At 38.2% G+C, this 18,417-nt stretch overlaps 1 protein-coding gene across 1 annotated transcript in view; it reads left to right on the top strand.

The window, feature by feature from the left end:
• Positions 1-18,417, top strand: part of SCN9A (sodium channel, voltage-gated, type IX, alpha subunit) — a 166,177-nt gene that overhangs the window by 136,412 nt on the left and 11,348 nt on the right. The window contains exons 19-24 of the mRNA XM_010858941.1: positions 2,140-2,294; positions 4,598-4,771; positions 7,414-7,536; positions 11,655-11,936; positions 12,857-12,910; positions 13,782-13,919. Of these exons, the coding sequence (XP_010857243.1) occupies positions 2,140-2,294; positions 4,598-4,771; positions 7,414-7,536; positions 11,655-11,936; positions 12,857-12,910; positions 13,782-13,919 (926 nt within the window). The remainder of the gene's footprint in view (positions 1-2,139; positions 2,295-4,597; positions 4,772-7,413; positions 7,537-11,654; positions 11,937-12,856; positions 12,911-13,781; positions 13,920-18,417) is intronic.

Raw genomic sequence — 18,417 nt, forward strand, 5'->3', positions numbered from 1 at the left:
TCTCCTTCAGAATGGACTGGTTGGATCTCCTTGCAGTCCAAGGGACTCTCAAGAGTCTTCTCCAACACCACAGTTCAAAAGCATCAATTCTTCGGTGCTCAGCTTTCTTCACAGTTCAACTTTCACATCCATACATGACCACTGGAAAAATCATAGCCTTGACTAGATGGACCTTTGTTGGCAAAGTAATGTCTCTGCTTTTCACCAATTGTAAATTGTAGTAAAATTATTAGAGTAGTATGTTTTTAGTACTTATTACCTTTTCTAAAGTTATACTTTTAGGTTTATACACTTTAATTTTTGATAACAGCTGCATTTAACAACAGGCTAGCAAAATTTTCCTGACAATTTAACAATAAGTTGTCAAGACCAATGTGAGTTAGTTCCAGCATACCTTTGAATTCTCTTAATATAGCTGTTCCAGAATGTTCCAGACTTGCCCCTTTTCTCTCTTACCCTAAATACTTTTTTTGTGTGGCCTTAACAACTATCCTGATCTCAGCTGACACATACATGCTAATTATTCCTTCACATTCTTTTCCAGCCCAGACTTTTCCTTTAAACTTCACAGATTCACACCTTCAAATATCTACAGGACCTCTGTGCTTCGAGATTTCACCGGCATCTCAGACTTATTACCACCCCAAGCAGCTCCTGCTTCTGTGGTCTTCATTCATTGCTGACATCCTCACAATTGTCTGGGCTTCTCCCTTCTTCTTACATCCCATATCCAGTCAGTCAGCAAATCCACTGATTATACCAAATATGTCTTGACTCTGTTACTGCTCTAGTTCCTAACAAAAGCTACCCTAATCTATTTTTCTTGTTGAGGATACTGAACCAGCACCCTAAATGGTTTTCTAGTCTGGGTTTTTCTTTGTACCTTCCCATCCCTCTTTTTTCTTCTCTTCCAACTTATCCTCCACAGTTGTTGGAGATGTCTATTTAAATTATGATCTTCCTATGTAATTCTCTACCTACAACCCTTCACTTACCCATCATCAGAATATAGGATATACACCAAACTACTTAAGGTGGGGGAAAATATTTCTATAATCTGACCAATTTCTCTGCCTCATCTCTCATCCGTGCCTCTTGTGTACACTTTGCTTTCATCACAGTTCTGAAATACATCACAGTTCTGAAATAATCTCTGTACACATTTTGCTGTCTCTTGGCTGGAATTCCACCCAAACTCTTCTTGACTAACAATTTGATTTAATACACCTCTTCCAGAAAACCTCCTCTGACCTTACTTTTTTAACAAATTAAGCCAGCTTAGGTGAATGTCTTCCATGCTACCAAAAATAACCCCGGCATATCTGTCCTTTTAGTTGCTTTATCCTATTGTGGCCATTTATTTCTATATCTAGCTGCCTAGCTAAAAGCCAAAAGTAGATTCCATAAGAAGAAGAAACTATGTACACAGCTGAGTAAAATGCTTGCTAAATAAATGTTTGATAAGGATGTGAATGAATAAACCTAGACAACTTTAAAAATTCCTGTTTTTTTTTTATAGAAGTATGTTTTACATCTGTGATTCCAAAGTCAAATTGGTTTTTAACCTACATTATTTGAAAGTTTTATCTGCATCTTATAATCAAGATCTCTTTCTTTTGAACTGAATGTATAGGTCCTTCCACTAATTTTTAAAATATTACTTAGAATGCTGTTTCTCAAAAGTGCTTTTTTATAGAGGAGTTGAAGCAGCACCAGATTGTAGACTAAATTCACATCAAGAAGGTCATGAAATGCAATATTATCTTGAGATTTATATTGATTCACCAATCATTATTTACTGCTCATTGTGTATCAGGATTAGGATTGTATTAGGGCTGCAATAATAAATAACAGTATGTGGTTTAAATACTGTAGAAGATGTTGATGAGGAACTAGAGAAATATAGAAAACACAAATATATCCAAGTTAGAAATTACTGACAAATATTAAGAAAACGCCATGGAGATTTAGGAGATAAGAAAAAGCAACACTCAAGTTAAAATTATTTGAAGCTTCAGATGTGCTTGAAATTATTTGGTTGAGGAATTATCATAGGGAGCACTTTGCATTAAATAATATTTCTTAAGTATTTTATTTATTCTGAATATCCAGATTTTACATGCATGTCTTTCTTGCCAGGTTGCGTACAGAGGTTCCCATGCTGCCAAGTTAACATAGAATCAGGGAAAGGAAAAATCTGGTGGAACATCAGGAAAACCTGCTTCAGGATAGTTGAGCACAGTTGGTTTGAAAGCTTCATTGTTCTCATGATCTTGCTCAGCAGTGGTGCTCTGGTAAGTGATCTGACACCTAATGCTTAAATGGATGGCCATTATTTTTAATAAATGTGTTGGAAGTTAACTATATTGTGGCATTTTTTTTTTTTTACTTAAAAATTAATCCCTCTGATCAGTAAAGGACAACATGTTAGTTACCTTAGTAAATACTTACTACATGCCAGGCATTATTCTTCCTCCTGGAATGCAATGATGTTTAAGACCCACAGACTTTTCTCAAGGAGATCAGAGAGCTTTAGGGAAGTAAGAGGCACGAGTGGTACAGAACTGGGATATGTTTGTAAGTGAAGTACATGCACGTTTAAGCTCTGGAGCAAGAAGAGTCATCTGCTTGGGAATTCAGAAAGGTAGATGATGTTTTGCAAAATCCAGAAAGATGAATAGGAATTTTCCAGCCAGGAAGGTGGCCTGAGGGGAATGAAGCATGAAATAGCATGAGACATTTAGGAAATTGAAAGTTGTCAAACTGTAGAAAGTGTTGTGGGAGGAAGAGCAAATCCAGAGAGGTGGGTGGTGATCAGAGATACTGTGAAAAAGATAGACAGTGTCAATTTAGGAAGCATCTTGCTTAAAAGAAAATACTGTAGTTTTAGTATGAGAATGGGATAGGTCTCTCATTCTTATACATGTGCTAACACTTTCTATGAGATTTGAAAAGGATCTGGGAGAGTTAGAGGCTCCCTGAGCTTTTTCTTGACTTAGAGAAGGGAAGCAAGAAAGTCCTGAGGGCTTGACTTTAATTCTTGCATTTCAGTTCCACTGTCATTCAGAAACTCTGCCAACTGCTGGAACCTTCTCTCAACATCTTAGTAGGTCTGCCCATTCTCTATATCCCAACGTCTGTGTTTTCCTCAATATTGACAATAAACTTTTGTAAAAAGTGCTAAGGATTATTTTTAAAGTATCAATAGAAAAACTTGGAATAAGAAGAATAAGAATGGCACAAGTCCATAACTGTGGACAAGTAGACCACTGTTAACCACTAAAGATAAAGGTCCTTTTGCTTTAATTTTCTCTAACAAGGTGAATATTGTTTAAACTTGAAAGAGAAAATTCTAATCCTTTAGACCTGTCTAGGTCAGCAGTCATTTTCAGTGGCTTCAGTTAACTCAGTTCTTAAGTCCTTTCAAACTATTTCTCAAGGACTTTGTGGCTGTAACCACAGTATCATCATCTACCACTCACTGAAAGTTCTTGGGAAGGATCAAAAGGTGTCACATTGATGGAATGAATATAACAGATATTAGTAGAGCTGAAGCTTTTAATGAATGATAAAGGGTTGGTGAAAAATTCAAAGAAAGAAACCATCTTCTGTGCTCTATAGCCCTGTTAAGCTACAGCACTTGATTTTACAAACCTTTCCTGCTGTGTTCTTGACATAGAGCTAGGTACTGAGAATTCATAAGCACATAAGAGCTGAAGGAGAGGCTCTAAATCCTACTGCTGGCTTGAAGAAGAGTGCAGGGTGAGAGAGATTTATAGGAGGGGCTGACCCTGGAATCATGTCTTAAATTATTAGGACTTACTAGTTTGCAGGAGCGTTTAGGGGTGTCAGATAGTGGAAATCACTGAAAGAGTCAGAGATCATGGTTCTTTTATAGGACTATAGCAATTGCATTTTTCTGCACCCTATTTCTCTTGACCTCCGGTGACCAGCCACCTGTATTGATGAGAACTGAGTGTTACCCCTGCATGTGTGCTTGTGTGCTAAGTCACTTCAGTTATGACTGACTCTTAACAGCCCTGTGGCCTGTGGCAAGGCTCCTCTGTCCATGAGATTCTCCAGGCAAAAATACTGGAGTGGATGAGAATGGGATAGGTCTCTCAATCCTGCAGGATGCAGGATCTTCCCAACCCAGGGGTCAAACTGGTATCTCTTACGTCTACCTGCATTGGCAGGCAGATTGGTGACTTAGTGGTAAAAAAAAAAAAAAAAATCCGCCTGCAATACAGGAGATGCAGGAACCCAGGTTTGATTCCCTGGATTGGAAGATCTGGAGGAGAAAATGGCAACCCACTCCAGTATTCTTGACTGGAGAATCCCATGGACCGAGGGCTGCAGACCATGGGATTGCATAGTAGGAAACTTAGCAACAGACTCTTTCTTTTTCTCCCTTTGCCACTAGCGCCACCTGCGAAGCACATGTGCTCCACTGTAACTGTAAACCAGAAGAAGGCCAGCAGCCCCGTAATAGCATAATATGTCAGTGATCTCTTTATCAGAATTTCAGTTCCTGTTTTGGTCTTGAATCATAAGCTTTAAGTTGTACTGAATTTAAATTCAAATGTTATTTTCACAGGCTTTTGAAGATATATATATTGAAAAGAAAAAGAACATTAAGATAATCCTGGAGTATGCTGACAAGATATTCACGTATATCTTCATTCTAGAAATGCTTCTAAAATGGGTAGCATATGGTTACAAAACCTATTTCACCAATGCCTGGTGTTGGCTGGATTTCTTAATTGTCGATGTAGGTACTTTTGAGTAAATTTTAAAGAGGGTTTATTCTTAATAATAAGAGCTCTGAAAAATCTCACTAATGTTGTGTATTAATCATATTTAGATACGTGATATGCAAGAAACAGTTTTTCCCAAGGCATAGCTATACCTTATAATCTCCTGTGTTCTCTCAGACTTCCTCTATGAGAAATTTGATTTTTGATACTTATACTAATAATTTCATATTTGATTTTTTTCATTCACCCTTTTAATATATATGTTACATAGTTACTGCCTAGAAAAATGAATGGTAAGATGAATACTTTTGCAATATAATAGTTTTAAAGAAAGGCTAGCCAAAATAAGAACAGAAAGAATTTAGATCTTTTCTCTTAACCTGTAATTATGATTGAGTCTTCTAAAAATTATTATAAAATATTTAAAATCTTCACAAACTTCTTAAAATATTATCCCAAACTTTACTCTTTTCATCTCTCAGTTTAAGAAAAAAAGTTTACAAGCAGAGTTGAATTTATTTTTAGTTAATAAAGGGATATGGCTATTTAATAATGGAATTTGTTTGTATTTTGAAAATATGAAGTGTGATTCTCAATATTTTGGAGTATGTAATATGCAGAATTCAGAAAAGTTATATAGCTTCAATTTGAATTTTTAAAATATTTTGCAAAAAGCTAAATAAATTATATACACATATATATAATATATATGTGTATGTTTACAAAATGTCTTAATAATGCAACAGAGCAAAACTTTACCCAATATTCACAATATTCATACACATCTAGGCATGTGGATTTAGGGGAGGAGTTGAGATTTTTTTTTTTATTATCTCAAAAACAGAAATTTGTCTATCTAGCACTAGTACTGCTACTGCTAAGTCACTTCAGTCATGTCCAACTCTGTGCGACCCCATAGACGGCAGCCCATCAGGCTCCCCCATCCCTGGGATTCTCCAGGCAAGAACACTGGAGTGGGTTGCCATTTCCTTCTCCAATGCATGAAAGTGAAAAGTGAAAGTGAAGTCGTTCAGTCATGTCCTACTCTTAGTGACCCCATGGACTGCAGCCTACCAGGCTCCTCCGTCCATGGGATTTTTCAGGCAAGAGTACTGGAGCGGGTTGCCATTGCCTTCTCTGAATAAGGTCTATACTAGGACATAAATTTGGCTGAGTGAATGCCACACTCTTTGGACTTTGCTTTAGAATCACACAGTTCATTATTTTTGTTCAGTCACTAAGTCGTGTCTCTTTGTGACCCCATAGACTGTAGCATGTCAAGCTCCTCTGTCCTCCATTATTTCCCAGAGTTTGCTCAAACTCATGTCCCTTGAGTTGGTGATGCTATCTAAGCATCTCATCCTCTGTCACCCCCTTCTGCTTTTGCCGTCAGTCTTTCCCAGCATTAGGGTCTTTTCCAGTTAGTTGACTCTTCACATCAGGTGACCAAAGTATTGGAGCTTCAGTTTCAGCAACAGTACTTTCAATGAATATTCAGGGTTGATTTTCTTTAGGATTGACTAGTTTGATCTTGCTGTCCAAGTGACTCTCAAAAGTATTCTTAAGCACCACAATTTGAAAGCATTAGTTCTTCTGCACTCAGTCCTCTTTATGGTCCAACTCTTACAACTGTACAAAACTACTGGAAAAACCATAGCTTTGACTATACAGACCTTTGTCTGCAAAGTGATGTCTCTGCTTTTTAATATGCTGTCTAGGTTGGTCATAGCTTTTCTTCCAAGGAGCAAGCATCTTTTAATTTCATGGCTGCAGTCATCGTCTGCAGTGATTTTAGAGCCCAAGAAAATACCCTGGACTTTATTCCAATTGAAATTTTGATAGTTGCTTTAATTAAATGTTCAGAATTAATAAGCAAGTAAAAAACCTACAAAAGTATGAAAAGCATATGTGATTTTATTATTCAGATATAAGAAATAACTTACTTTCCTTCTACTATTTCTTTTTTTCTGGTTAACTTTCCTTTAAATCTATTTCCTTAAAAAGGCATCTATTTTAACCAATTTTTAGACAATTAGTAGATAACTTTATATATAAATCATGTTGTTCTTGTCGAGTTGCTCTTCAGTTCAGTTCAATTGCTCAGTCATGTCTGATTCTTTGCGACCCCATGGACTGCAGCATGCCAGGCCTCCCTGTCCATCACCAACTCCCGGGATTTACTCAAACTCATGTCCATTGAGTTGATGATGCCATCCAACCATCTCATCCTCTGTTGTCCCCTTCTCCTCCTGCCCTCAGTCTTTCCAAGCATCAGGGTCTTTTCCGATGAGTTAGTGCTTCGTATCAGGTGGCCAAAGTATTGGAGTTTCAGCTTCAGCATCAGTCCTTCCAATGAACATTCAGGACTGATCTCCTTTAGGATGGACTGTTTGGATCTCCTTGCAGTCCAAGGGACTCCCAAGAGTCTTCTTCAACACCACAGTTCAAAAGCATCAATTCTTTGGCACTCAGCTTTCTTTAGAGTCCAGCTCTCACATCCATACATGACTACTGGAAAAACCATAGCCTTGACTAGATGGACCTTTGTTGGTTGCTCTTAGTGATCTTTAAAATTGACTTGTTCTCATCATGCTTTATTATTTAATTGAAATGATTAAATGAAATTTTTGATTAATGAAAATTTTCTTTTTTGTAGGTTTCTTTGGTTACATTAGTTGCAAACACTCTTGGCTACTCAGATCTTGGTCCCATTAAATCCCTTCGGACACTTAGAGCTTTAAGACCTCTGCGAGCTTTATCTAGATTTGAAGGAATGAGGGTAAGTAAATACTAAACTTTCTAATATATTCATATTTCTTAATAGAGTATGAAATATGAAAAATGGGTAATTAGGAATTATGGACTGTTTATACACGTGCATATATATACATATGTATGATCTGTTTATGTAAATAAGTGTGTATACATGTGCATATACACACATTTCAGTGCATATTGTTTAACAAAGAGTACGTGAAATATAGTAATGCCTCCTTCATATTATATTGTTAGGCAGTGATTCAAATAAGTTACTTTTCCCTTCCTAAATGAAAATCTTTCCTATGGTAGGAAATGCAAATGAAGGGGACACTATTAGTCCTGACAGCATCTCTCAAATACAAGTCATGAAGAACTTGCCTGTATCAAGTGCTTAAATAATATTTTTTTAAGGAGTCACTCTGGGTAGGAAGCATAAGAAAAGACAGAGAAATAGCATCAGGCATCACTTTAAATTTCATTCTTGAAATATATGGTTCAATAAAAATGGAAATATCTCCAAATTATATTTGAGAAAATGGAAGCTCTGAGTTAATTTGCACTAGTCTGTATAGTGCCTGACAACTGATTCATTTTTCAGAAACAAACCAGGTGAGATAAATAATGACTACCAGAAACCTAGCTTTAGGGCTATATTAAACCAGCAACTTCTTCATAAAATACATAGAGGATAAGAGGACAGTGACTTTATTTTCTCTAATGAGTCCATGTCCTCATTTGTTGCTACTCCCCTCAAATTTCTTCTTTTCCAGATAGGTTCCTGCTTTCTCATGCCTCCATTCTCTTGGCTGGGAATGCTTCTCCCTCCCCTGTCTCAACTCTAACTCATCAATATAGCAAATTCCTACTTATCCTTTAGACCTAAATTTAAATGTGCCTTATCTGTCCAGGTATAACTGGGCATCCTTCCTATGTGTTCAAACACATAAAATCCTTATTATATTGCATCATACATATTTATCTGACTGCCTCTCTGTAGTCTCTGAACAATTTAACATGCAGATTAATCTAGCTTGCTGCTTCTCTAAATGTAGTCAGCATCATTTGAAAACTTAGTAGAAATGCAAATTCCTGATTGCACCCTAGATCTGCTGAATGATAAACTCTGGAGTGGGGCTCAGAAATCTGAAGCCTCTGGGGAATGGTAGACGTCTTTTAGTCCAGCAGATCTTCATTGTTATTCTTACTAACCAATTAAGACTATTACCTCAACCAGTTAGTGTATCCACTGCATATTGTTCCAATGTATATGAGAGATCATGATTATACAAAAAAAATTTCATAAGTAAAAGTCAATTCCTGTTTTCATGTAAGAACTGAAAAATTACGTTTCATTTTATACACAAAGGTAATATTGGAATTGACATTAATTTTGCTCTTTGAACATTAGTATATAGAATGTTGCCATCAGAACTTCTCACTGATCCTTGGACTCAAGCGGAGCACTTATGACATTTTCATGATCAAGGAATATACTTTGACCAACAAGACTACTTCCCTCAGTGATTAAGTCACTCCATTATTTTACCCTGTTCTTTGTTCTTTATCTGTAATACAGCTGAATAGGATGAAGGAGAATGTTTTAATGCATTTGGAGTGACAAATGTATCTATTTAGTTATGTTTATTAGCCAGGCAAAAAAAGGGACTTTTCTTCACAATGCAGGGTCATTTTTAAGAATATGATTGGAGACATTTTATAGTTAGCTTCCTTTGAAAAGACTTGAGGTTCTTGAACTTACTGACTTCTCCAAATGGCTTCTCATTAGAACAACATATATCCATCTCCCTCAGAGACCCATCATAACGCACATTCTTTCAGCAAACATTTTCAACACCAACTATGAGTCAAATTTTGTTCTATAAAAGAAGTACAATGGTAAATAGACCCCAGCCCTCCAGGAGTGAGTCAGGACAGTGTCCATGGAGAGCTAGACAGGGGAATATTAGTTATTCTGTGGCTTCTGCTGTAAACAGTAGGCACCCAGTGCTACGGGAGTGAAGATGAAAGTGGCTGCCTGGGGGGACCTTGGAGGGGCTTCATAAGGAGGTGACCTTGGAGCCATGACTGAAAGAATGGACCCTAGCTCACAGGCAGGTGGGCATTTCAGGCAGAGGTGCAACTCGGTAGAGAAGGACAGAGTTGCATAGGCAAGGTGTGTTTGAGCAGCGACTAGAAGGATCAGCACGCCTAGGTGATAAGCATAGTGGGAGGATAAAGGAAATGAGGGTGAAAATGCAGGTTTGAATCATAGCTGACCACTTTGAACTCTCTAATCCTGTTCTTCCTAACCCTTTTGAGGGTGATGTACACTATAAAACTCTTGTGAAAGTATAAATCATCTCCATAAACAAAGCATGCCCATAATATTTTCATATAATCTCATGCCCCCATGGAACCTCTACAGGTCCAGAAATTGCAGGGTAGTAACTGTAGTTCTGGGTCAAGAGTCAACAACCAAAGCCCACAAGCTGGATGCCTGTTTTATAAAGGAAGTTTCTTTGGATCACATTGCGTTCTTCAGTCACTAAGTTGTGTCTGACTCTTTGTATGACCCCGTGGACTGTAGCCCACCAGGCTCCTCTGTCTATGGGGTTTTTCCAGGCAACAATATTGGAGTGGGTTGCCATTTCCTTCCCCAAGGGATCTTCTGAACCCAGGGATCAACACTGTGACTCCTGCATTGGCAGGCAGATTCGTTACCACTGAGCCACCTGGGAAGCCCCACTGGATCATAGCCACACCCATTGGTTTATGTATGGTCTGTTGCTACAATGGCAGAATGGAATAGTGACAACAGAGATCATATAACCTGCAAAGCCTAAAAACATTGAAGACAATATTTGCCAACTCCTGCTCTAGACAATCTCAAAAGTAATCAGGGATCCTTAATGTCTTCCCTTTTGGAAACGTCTTGAGAGCCTGCTCAACATATTATAAAAAAAGAGGGAACATATGCTTTTTACTTATCAAGTTAGTCTTTAATGCATTTATCCCCAAATTCAGGGTAAAGTTTAAGAAGATAGTAAGTTTGGAAAGATGAGGTAATTAAGAAAATCTGGAGAGTGATAAATGTTACAGTAGTTGCCATGCAGTAGGAAGAGGCATTGGTGAAAGGTAGTAGTAGAAATGGCTGAAAAGCAGAAATAAAGGGAGCATGAAAGATAAACTGTATTGCATTTTTGTGTTAGCTGAGACTAGCTCTATCTGTATTTAGCCAAGGCTTATGTGTAAAGTTCTTTTCAAAGTTAGAATAATTAATTTGAAAAGATTGCTCTCATTCTGCAGAAGAGGAAACAGGGATCCTAAAGTCTTAAAGATATTTATGCATCACATAACTAGTGTCCATGCATGCTAAGTCATTTCAGTCGTGTCCAACTCTCTGCGACCCTATGGACTGTAGCCCACCAGGTTCATCTATCCATGGAATTCTCCAGGCAAGAATACAGGAGTGGGGTGCCATGCCCTCCTCCAGGGGATCTTCCCAACTCAGGGATCGAACCTGAGTTTCTTATGTCTCCTGCATTGGCAGACAGGTTCTTTACCACTAGTACCACCTGGGAAGCCCCATCACATAACTAGCAGAACCAATTAAATCTAAGGAGTTCAAACCACAAAAAGATTCCTAGTCTTAATTCCAGTTTATACATAGTAATGGTTTACATGGAAGAATTTTAGCACTGGTAATTCTAGGACTATGAACCTTTAAATGTACATTTTGTTTATTTAATCATTTATATTTATAAATTTCTTTCTTTTCTAGAGCATGCAGATTTTATGACTTCACCTTACATACATCAGGTTTTTGGTTTATTCTTTTATTTATTTAATTTATTTGAACTGTCATTTAATCTTGGTAAATTGTTTCGTATTGTTGCTAATAGTTTCACTGTGTGATCCTCATGTATTTTTGTAAACTCATTGAGCACGGGGCTCCTGTCTCATTTTGTCCTGCTTAGCACACGGCTGAGCGTATAGTAGGCATTCAGTAAGTCTTATGTCTTAAACATGTAAGGGTAGCTCTTCTAACTTTTTAAATTCTGCATAATGTTTCATTAATGTTGCCTACTTAACATTCTTACTGGTCCTAACCCTTCTTTTCTTTCTTTTGAATGCTAGGTGGTTGTGAATGCACTCATCGGTGCAATTCCTTCTATCATGAATGTGCTACTTGTGTGTCTCATATTCTGGCTGATATTTAGCATCATGGGAGTAAATTTGTTTGCTGGCAAGTTTTATGAGTGTATTAACACCACAAATGGATTACGTTTTCCTACAAGTGAAGTGGAAAACCGTTCTGCCTGTCTTGCGCTTATGAATGTCAGTCAAAACGTGCGATGGAAAAACCTAAAAGTGAACTTTGATAATGTTGGACTTGGTTACCTGTCTCTACTTCAAGTGGTAAGTGACTCGTTTTATGAATGCTTGATATTTGAGTGCACGTTGGATGGAGGAGCTGTCATTATCATGTAGCTATTAACTAAAAATTAAAGATAAAGTACTGTGTGACAAAAAAACAGAAGTGGTCTTTCGTAGAACATGTGCCTATAAACATGAGTTAAGAAGCATGGGCTCTATTGCACTGCTGTACAGGTGATTAATCCATAATCACCTTTTCAGAGTCACCTGACCCCCTGCCATTGTGCCTTCTGAATTGCTCCAAAAATGAATAGTCATTTTTTGGACTACTGCTTTCACACTACAAGGAAATCAGAAGGACTTGCCACTGGTACAGAAAGTCCTTAAGATATGGAGAAAAATTGCTTCTTTCCTTAGTTGTAAAACTCTCTGCCCCCTCTGGAAAAATAAAAGTTCAGGTACAAAACTCACAGGCAATTCTAACAACCTGGAAATTCACTGCTGCTGCTAAGTTGCTTCAGTCATGTCCAACTCTGTGTAACCCCATAGACAGCAGCCTACTAGGCTCCCCCATCCCTGGGATTCTCCAGGCAAGAACACTGGAGTGGGTTGCCGTTTCCTCCTCCACTAGGACTGAGATTTAGAACGTGACTTGGCAATGTGCCCCCCCTCTTTTTCTTCTTGACACAGCATCTTTATGTTAAGTTGATATCTTGAAATATAATGGGCTCTCTTTATCCATGGCTTTGCATCTGCATGATGCAAGGGCTTGAGCATGGGCAGATTTTGGTATTTTCAGGGACTGCCCTGGAACCAGTCCCCCCTGCATGTACCAAGGGACGACTGTATAGTTCACTCACTTAATATTACTTAAAAGTTGTAATATTAAATACACTTACTCATTTATGGCTATTTTAGACTATGAGCTTTACATTCAGAGTCTATCAATGTTATATTTACAGGCAACATTTAAGGGATGGATGGATATTATGTATGCAGCAGTTGATTCTGTTAACGTAAGTATTGGTAAACATAACACTGAACTCTACAGTTTTGAAAAGCTTCTTTGTTGAGTTAGGCTGTTTCCAAACAGCAGCTCCAAGAAGCTCTTGCTACGGGCATGCTCACTGAAGAAAATCCACCTGGTAGTTGCCTCAGTTACCTGTGTGGCATTTGGAAACAGAGCTTGACTTAAATTCTGTGACTCTACTGTATCAGACAAGCTTGCATCTGACTTGCAGCGAGCCACTTTATCTCTCTGAGCCTGTTTATTGATCCATAAAAAGAAAATAATTCACCACTACCTCATGGGGCTATTCTCTGGATCCAGCTAGAAAATGTAAATAGAGAACTTAGTTCATCCTGGCAGTAATGTGTTCAGTAAATATTTATCAAAATAAAAATGAAATAACATGTTTTATTTATCAGTCTTACTGCTTTTATATTTTAAAGTGCCTTGGAAGAGTTAATGTGAAATAAGTCTCACACTAAGGAATTTTGAAAACTACTGACTAGTTTATATTATCACAAAAGTGATAATATTAGTGAAGATATTTCTATAATCAAATTTAAAAAGGAAAAATTTATATAAATATGATGTCATCTCTTTTACTGTTTTTTCTGGAAATAAATAACATGGATTGTAATTTACTTACTACATTGTCCTATAATCCAAGAAAGTGGATAAGCCCTTTGTAGTTATTTGAAAATTATATTTAGTATTGAGTAAATGTTTAAGAATGATTATGTTGAACTTTGACAACACTATGGCTTCTGTAAAACCACATTTACCTAGGATTGCACTATTTGAATTTCCTTGTCAGAGCATGTGAGAAAGAAAATGATGAATTTATTGTCAACATACGTTAACTTTTGTTAATTCCGTAGGTAGACAAGCAGCCCATTTATGAATACAGCCTCTACATGTATATTTATTTTGTCATCTTCATCATCTTTGGGTCATTCTTCACTTTGAACTTGTTCATTGGTGTCATCATAGATAATTTCAACCAACAGAAAAAGAAGATAAGTATTTCAAGTTTTTGTCATTGCCCTGAAAGACATGAACATTATTTTTCCAAAAAATATAATGTGAAATTTAATGTCAATTACTTCATTAGAATTTCATTAATTTTCCAAGTAGTTTTTAGTATCCAGTGATGGATATGCTTAATCTCATTCATCTCTGCACAGAAAATAATCACCCTGCGATACATGAGACCTGGGTTCAATTCCTAAGTCAAGAAGATCCCCTGGAGATGGAAATGGCAACCGACTCCAATATTCTTGCCTGGAGAATCCCATGGACAGAGGACCCTGACAGGCTACACTCCATGGGGTCACAAGAGCTAGACACAACTTAGTAACTAAATGACCACAAAGTCCTAATTATTTTTAAGCAATACATCAACTATTCAGGTTTTTTTCCCCCAGTGTTCCCTGTGGAGACTTCATTAAGAAAACTCAGTGCACTAATTATTTATTCAAAATGCTTTTCATAAATAGTTCCTATATTCTGTTCTGAGCCATAAGAGGGATTATTGTTATAGACTTTGTCTTATAAACGAGAAAAGGCACAGAGATTTTGCATAATTTACCAAAATTATGCACCTGGTAAGTGATAGGGTTTTAATAGTCAGTAGTTGATCTTATCAGAGAAGGCAATGGCACCCTACTCCAGTACTTCTGCCTGGAAAATCCCATGGACAGAGGAGCCTGGTAGGCTGCAGTCCATGAGGTCGCTGAGGGTCGGACCCGACTGAGCGACTTCACCTTCACTTTTCACTTTCATGCATTGGAGAAGGAAATGGCAACCCACTCCAGTGTTCTTGCCTGGGAATCCCAGGGACGGGGGAGCCTGGTGGGCTGCTGTCTATGGGGTCACACAGAGTCGGACACAACTGAAGTGACTTAGCAGCAGCAGCAGCAGCAGTTGATCTTATATACTTTGTATATTATTTAGGCCCCTTTCTACCCCCCAAATACTTTAATATGATATAGTTTAAATGCAATAAGAAGTTAACAAGAAATGTAAATAGGCAGTTAGAAGAAAGCTAGATACAGCTAAAACATTTTTATGATGTATGTGACAATTGAGCAGGCCTTGGAAGATGGATGAAGAAACACATAGCAACGGGGAGGCAAAAGGATAAGTAGTCCACAGCGGGTCAGAGATATGTCTGAGAACACGCACAGTGATGATAAAGGAGGCAGCAATCCAGGCAAAATACCAGTCCATTCAGTTGGGATGTAGTTTTGAGAAAAGAAATAGCAAGAGGTCTTGATTTGCTTGAGCACAGATCTGAAAAGCCATATTAGATATTTTTCAATAGGAGCTGATGTCATTGAAGTATTAAGGAAGAACATACAAGCAGGACATACACATTTATTAAGATTTGATGACATGTCTGATCCTGTGTAAAGTACTTTACACAGTAATCTTCATCACATTCTGTAAGTGTAGAGGGCATAGTATCCGCATTTCACCTCTCAGAGGGGTTGTGTGCCTTGCACATGATTGGATAGCTCAGAAGTAGCTGCATCGTAGATCCAACTCTGAGGTCTTTTTTCCCAGAATTTATGGAAATCCAGCTTTAATTTAAAAAATTAATCTATCAGTGATGCAGAGAATGACTGTAGGAGCCCAAAGACTAGGTTAGGCTCTCCTTTACCTGCTACCTAGACCACACTTCAGAGAAGGCAATGGCACCCCACTCCAGTACTCTTGCCGGGAAAACCCTATGGATGGAGGAGCCTGGTGGGCTACAGTCCATGGGGTCGCACAGAGTCGGACAAGACTGAGCGACTTCACTTTCACTTTTCACTTTCATGCATTGGAGAAGAAAATGGCAACCCACTCCAGTGTTCTTGCCTGGAGAATCCCAGGGATGGGAGAGCCTCAGAGTCGGACACGACTGAAGTGACTTAGCAGCAGCAGCAGCAGACCGCACTTCATTCTCCAAATTAGTCATTTGCAGCACTAGAGAATGTTTGTGTGTGAGTACTAAGTCGCTTCAGTCATGTCCGACTCTGCATCCCTGTGGACCATAGCCACCAGGCTGCGCTGTCCATGTGATTCTCCAGGCAAGAGTACTGGAGTGAGTCGCCGTACCCTTCTCCAGGGTATCTTCCCAACCCAGGGGTGGAATCCCATGTCATGTCTCCTGCATTGACAGAAGGGTTCTTTACCACTAGCGCCACCTTGGGAAACCCACTAGAGAATAGGGGATACATTCAATTAAGAGATTTTAGAGGGTAGGATCTACAGTATTGTTTGTGGTTTGCAGGAGAAAAAATTATCTATGAAGTCTCAGTTTTCTCAAAGTAAACTGGGTTACTGTGGCTGTAGCACCACCCACAGGAAAAGAGACTTTAGAAGGATGAGGTATAGAATAACAAGAGGAAGTGATTTCAGGTACTGGCTTAGTATCTAAGAAAAGACAGATGTACTTGCAATGAAATGTCATTCATGATATGATTGACTGTTCACGGGTGAAAGAAAATGTAGTAAATATTGTGTTGTTTATGCTTACATTCTGAATACAGGTGTTTATTTTTCAAAGAATTTTTTAAATTCCTTGTTCCATTCTAACATTTTATATCTGACAGTCAAAGTTAGTATTATCATATATTCATGCCTTTAGGCAGAGAATCTTAAATAATAATCTTGAAAAAAATATAAATTATACCTTCATTTCCAATGTAGTTATTTTTCCTACTTTGGTCATTATATATGTGTACCTGTGATATATAAGCACACATATATAGTTCTGCAGCATTTCCTATAGAGGATGAATTATACATGTATCTAGAAAGAGCAGTATGACCATGACAGGACAGCTACAGCCCTCACTGCTTTAGTCCCCTTGCTTTTAAATATTATTCTTACAACAAGAATTGCCACTGCAGGAAGATGGGATGAATAGACACCATTCCCAGTAGCATTAGGCAAAATTACTAATTTCAAAACCCTGTCAGCTCCTGTTATCCCCTACCATTCTTCCCGTGTTTCATTTGCATTTGAAACATGCTTTTTATCTTCTGCCCCTTTCTGAGTAAGTTTACAGTTTCTTTCCAACCTACTTGGAGAATGAAAGAAGACAGGAACAACCTGTCTTCAGTTAATAACCTACTACGTAGGAGGCCTCCTGTGCTATACAAAGTGTGTATGAATTCATCTAATCCATAGAACAAGCAAATGAAAGTGGTACCTTTATACGTGCGTATAAACCGAGGCCTATAAAGAGTAAACAGCTTGTTTCAAATCAAGAACTAGGTCATTGGCAGTCAGGGTCCAAAGTTCTGTTTGAGTGCAAAGCCCATCCAAAATGAAATGTGGCCTCTTAGTGCTTTTTAACTTCAACACTTTGATCTCGGTTTGGTATGAAAGTGTTAGTTGATCAGTCATGTGCAACTCTTTGCAACCCCACGGACTATAGCCCACCAGATTCTTCTGTCTATGGAATTTTCCAGGCAAGAATACTGGAGTGCGTTGCTATTTCCTTCTCCAGGGGATCTTCCCAACTCAGTGATCGAACTTGCATCTCCCACTTGGCAGGCAGATTCTTTACTGCTGAGCCACCTGGGACGCCCACCATTACCCATACCTCTTTCTAATAGCCAACCCCACTTTACTAGTTTTTCAAACTAGTCTTTGAAACTAGTCCTTAAGTCTTATAAATACTGTTTTTATCTTTAACAAATCTATGTGATAATTGGGTTTTAATAGTTCATCAGAAAATATACTTCTAAAATTTGAACTTAACGTTATTAATGAGTTCAGGTTATAAAAGGGAAATGTATGCAATGTATTTACACAAATGACTAGTACAGACCTTGGTACATGTAAGTAAATTCTAAGTAACATCAACCCTTTTCAGTAACAGTAACCTTGTTTGGAACGTTAATAACAACCACAGGAATTATAAATAATTATTGAATGTTTGGAATGCAGTATCTTAATTGATCCTCACAACAAACCAATGAGGTAATTACTCTTGCAGTGTGAGATTATTCAACCTTCAGTTCAGTTCAGCTCAGTTCAATCACTCAGTTGTGTCCGACTCTTTTCGACCCCATGAAACACAGCATGCCAGGCCTGCCTGTCCAACACCAACCCACGGAGCCCACCCAAACTCATGTCCATTGAGTCACTGATGCCATTCACCATCTCAGCCTCTGTTGTCCCCTTCTCCTCCTGCCCTCAATCTGTCCCAGCATTAGGGTCTTTTCAAATGAGTCAGCTCTTCACATCAGGTGGCCAAAGTACTGAAGTTTCAGCTTCAATATCAGTCCTTCCAATGAACACCCAGGGCTGGTCTCCTTTAGGATGGACTGGTTGGATCTCTTTGCAGTCCAAGGGACTCTCAAGAGTCTTCTCCAACACCACAGTTCAAAAGCATCAATTCTGTGCTCAGCTTTCTTTATATTCTAACTCTCACATCCGTATATGACTACTGGAAAAACCATAGCCTTGACTAGACAGACCTTTGTTGGCAAAGTAATGTCTCTGCTTCTTAATATG

This window comes from Bison bison, unplaced genomic scaffold (genome assembly GCF_000754665.1).
Source record: "Bison bison bison isolate TAMUID 2011002044 unplaced genomic scaffold, Bison_UMD1.0 scf7180017864452, whole genome shotgun sequence".
NCBI classification, from domain to species: Eukaryota; Metazoa; Chordata; class Mammalia; order Artiodactyla; family Bovidae; genus Bison; species Bison bison.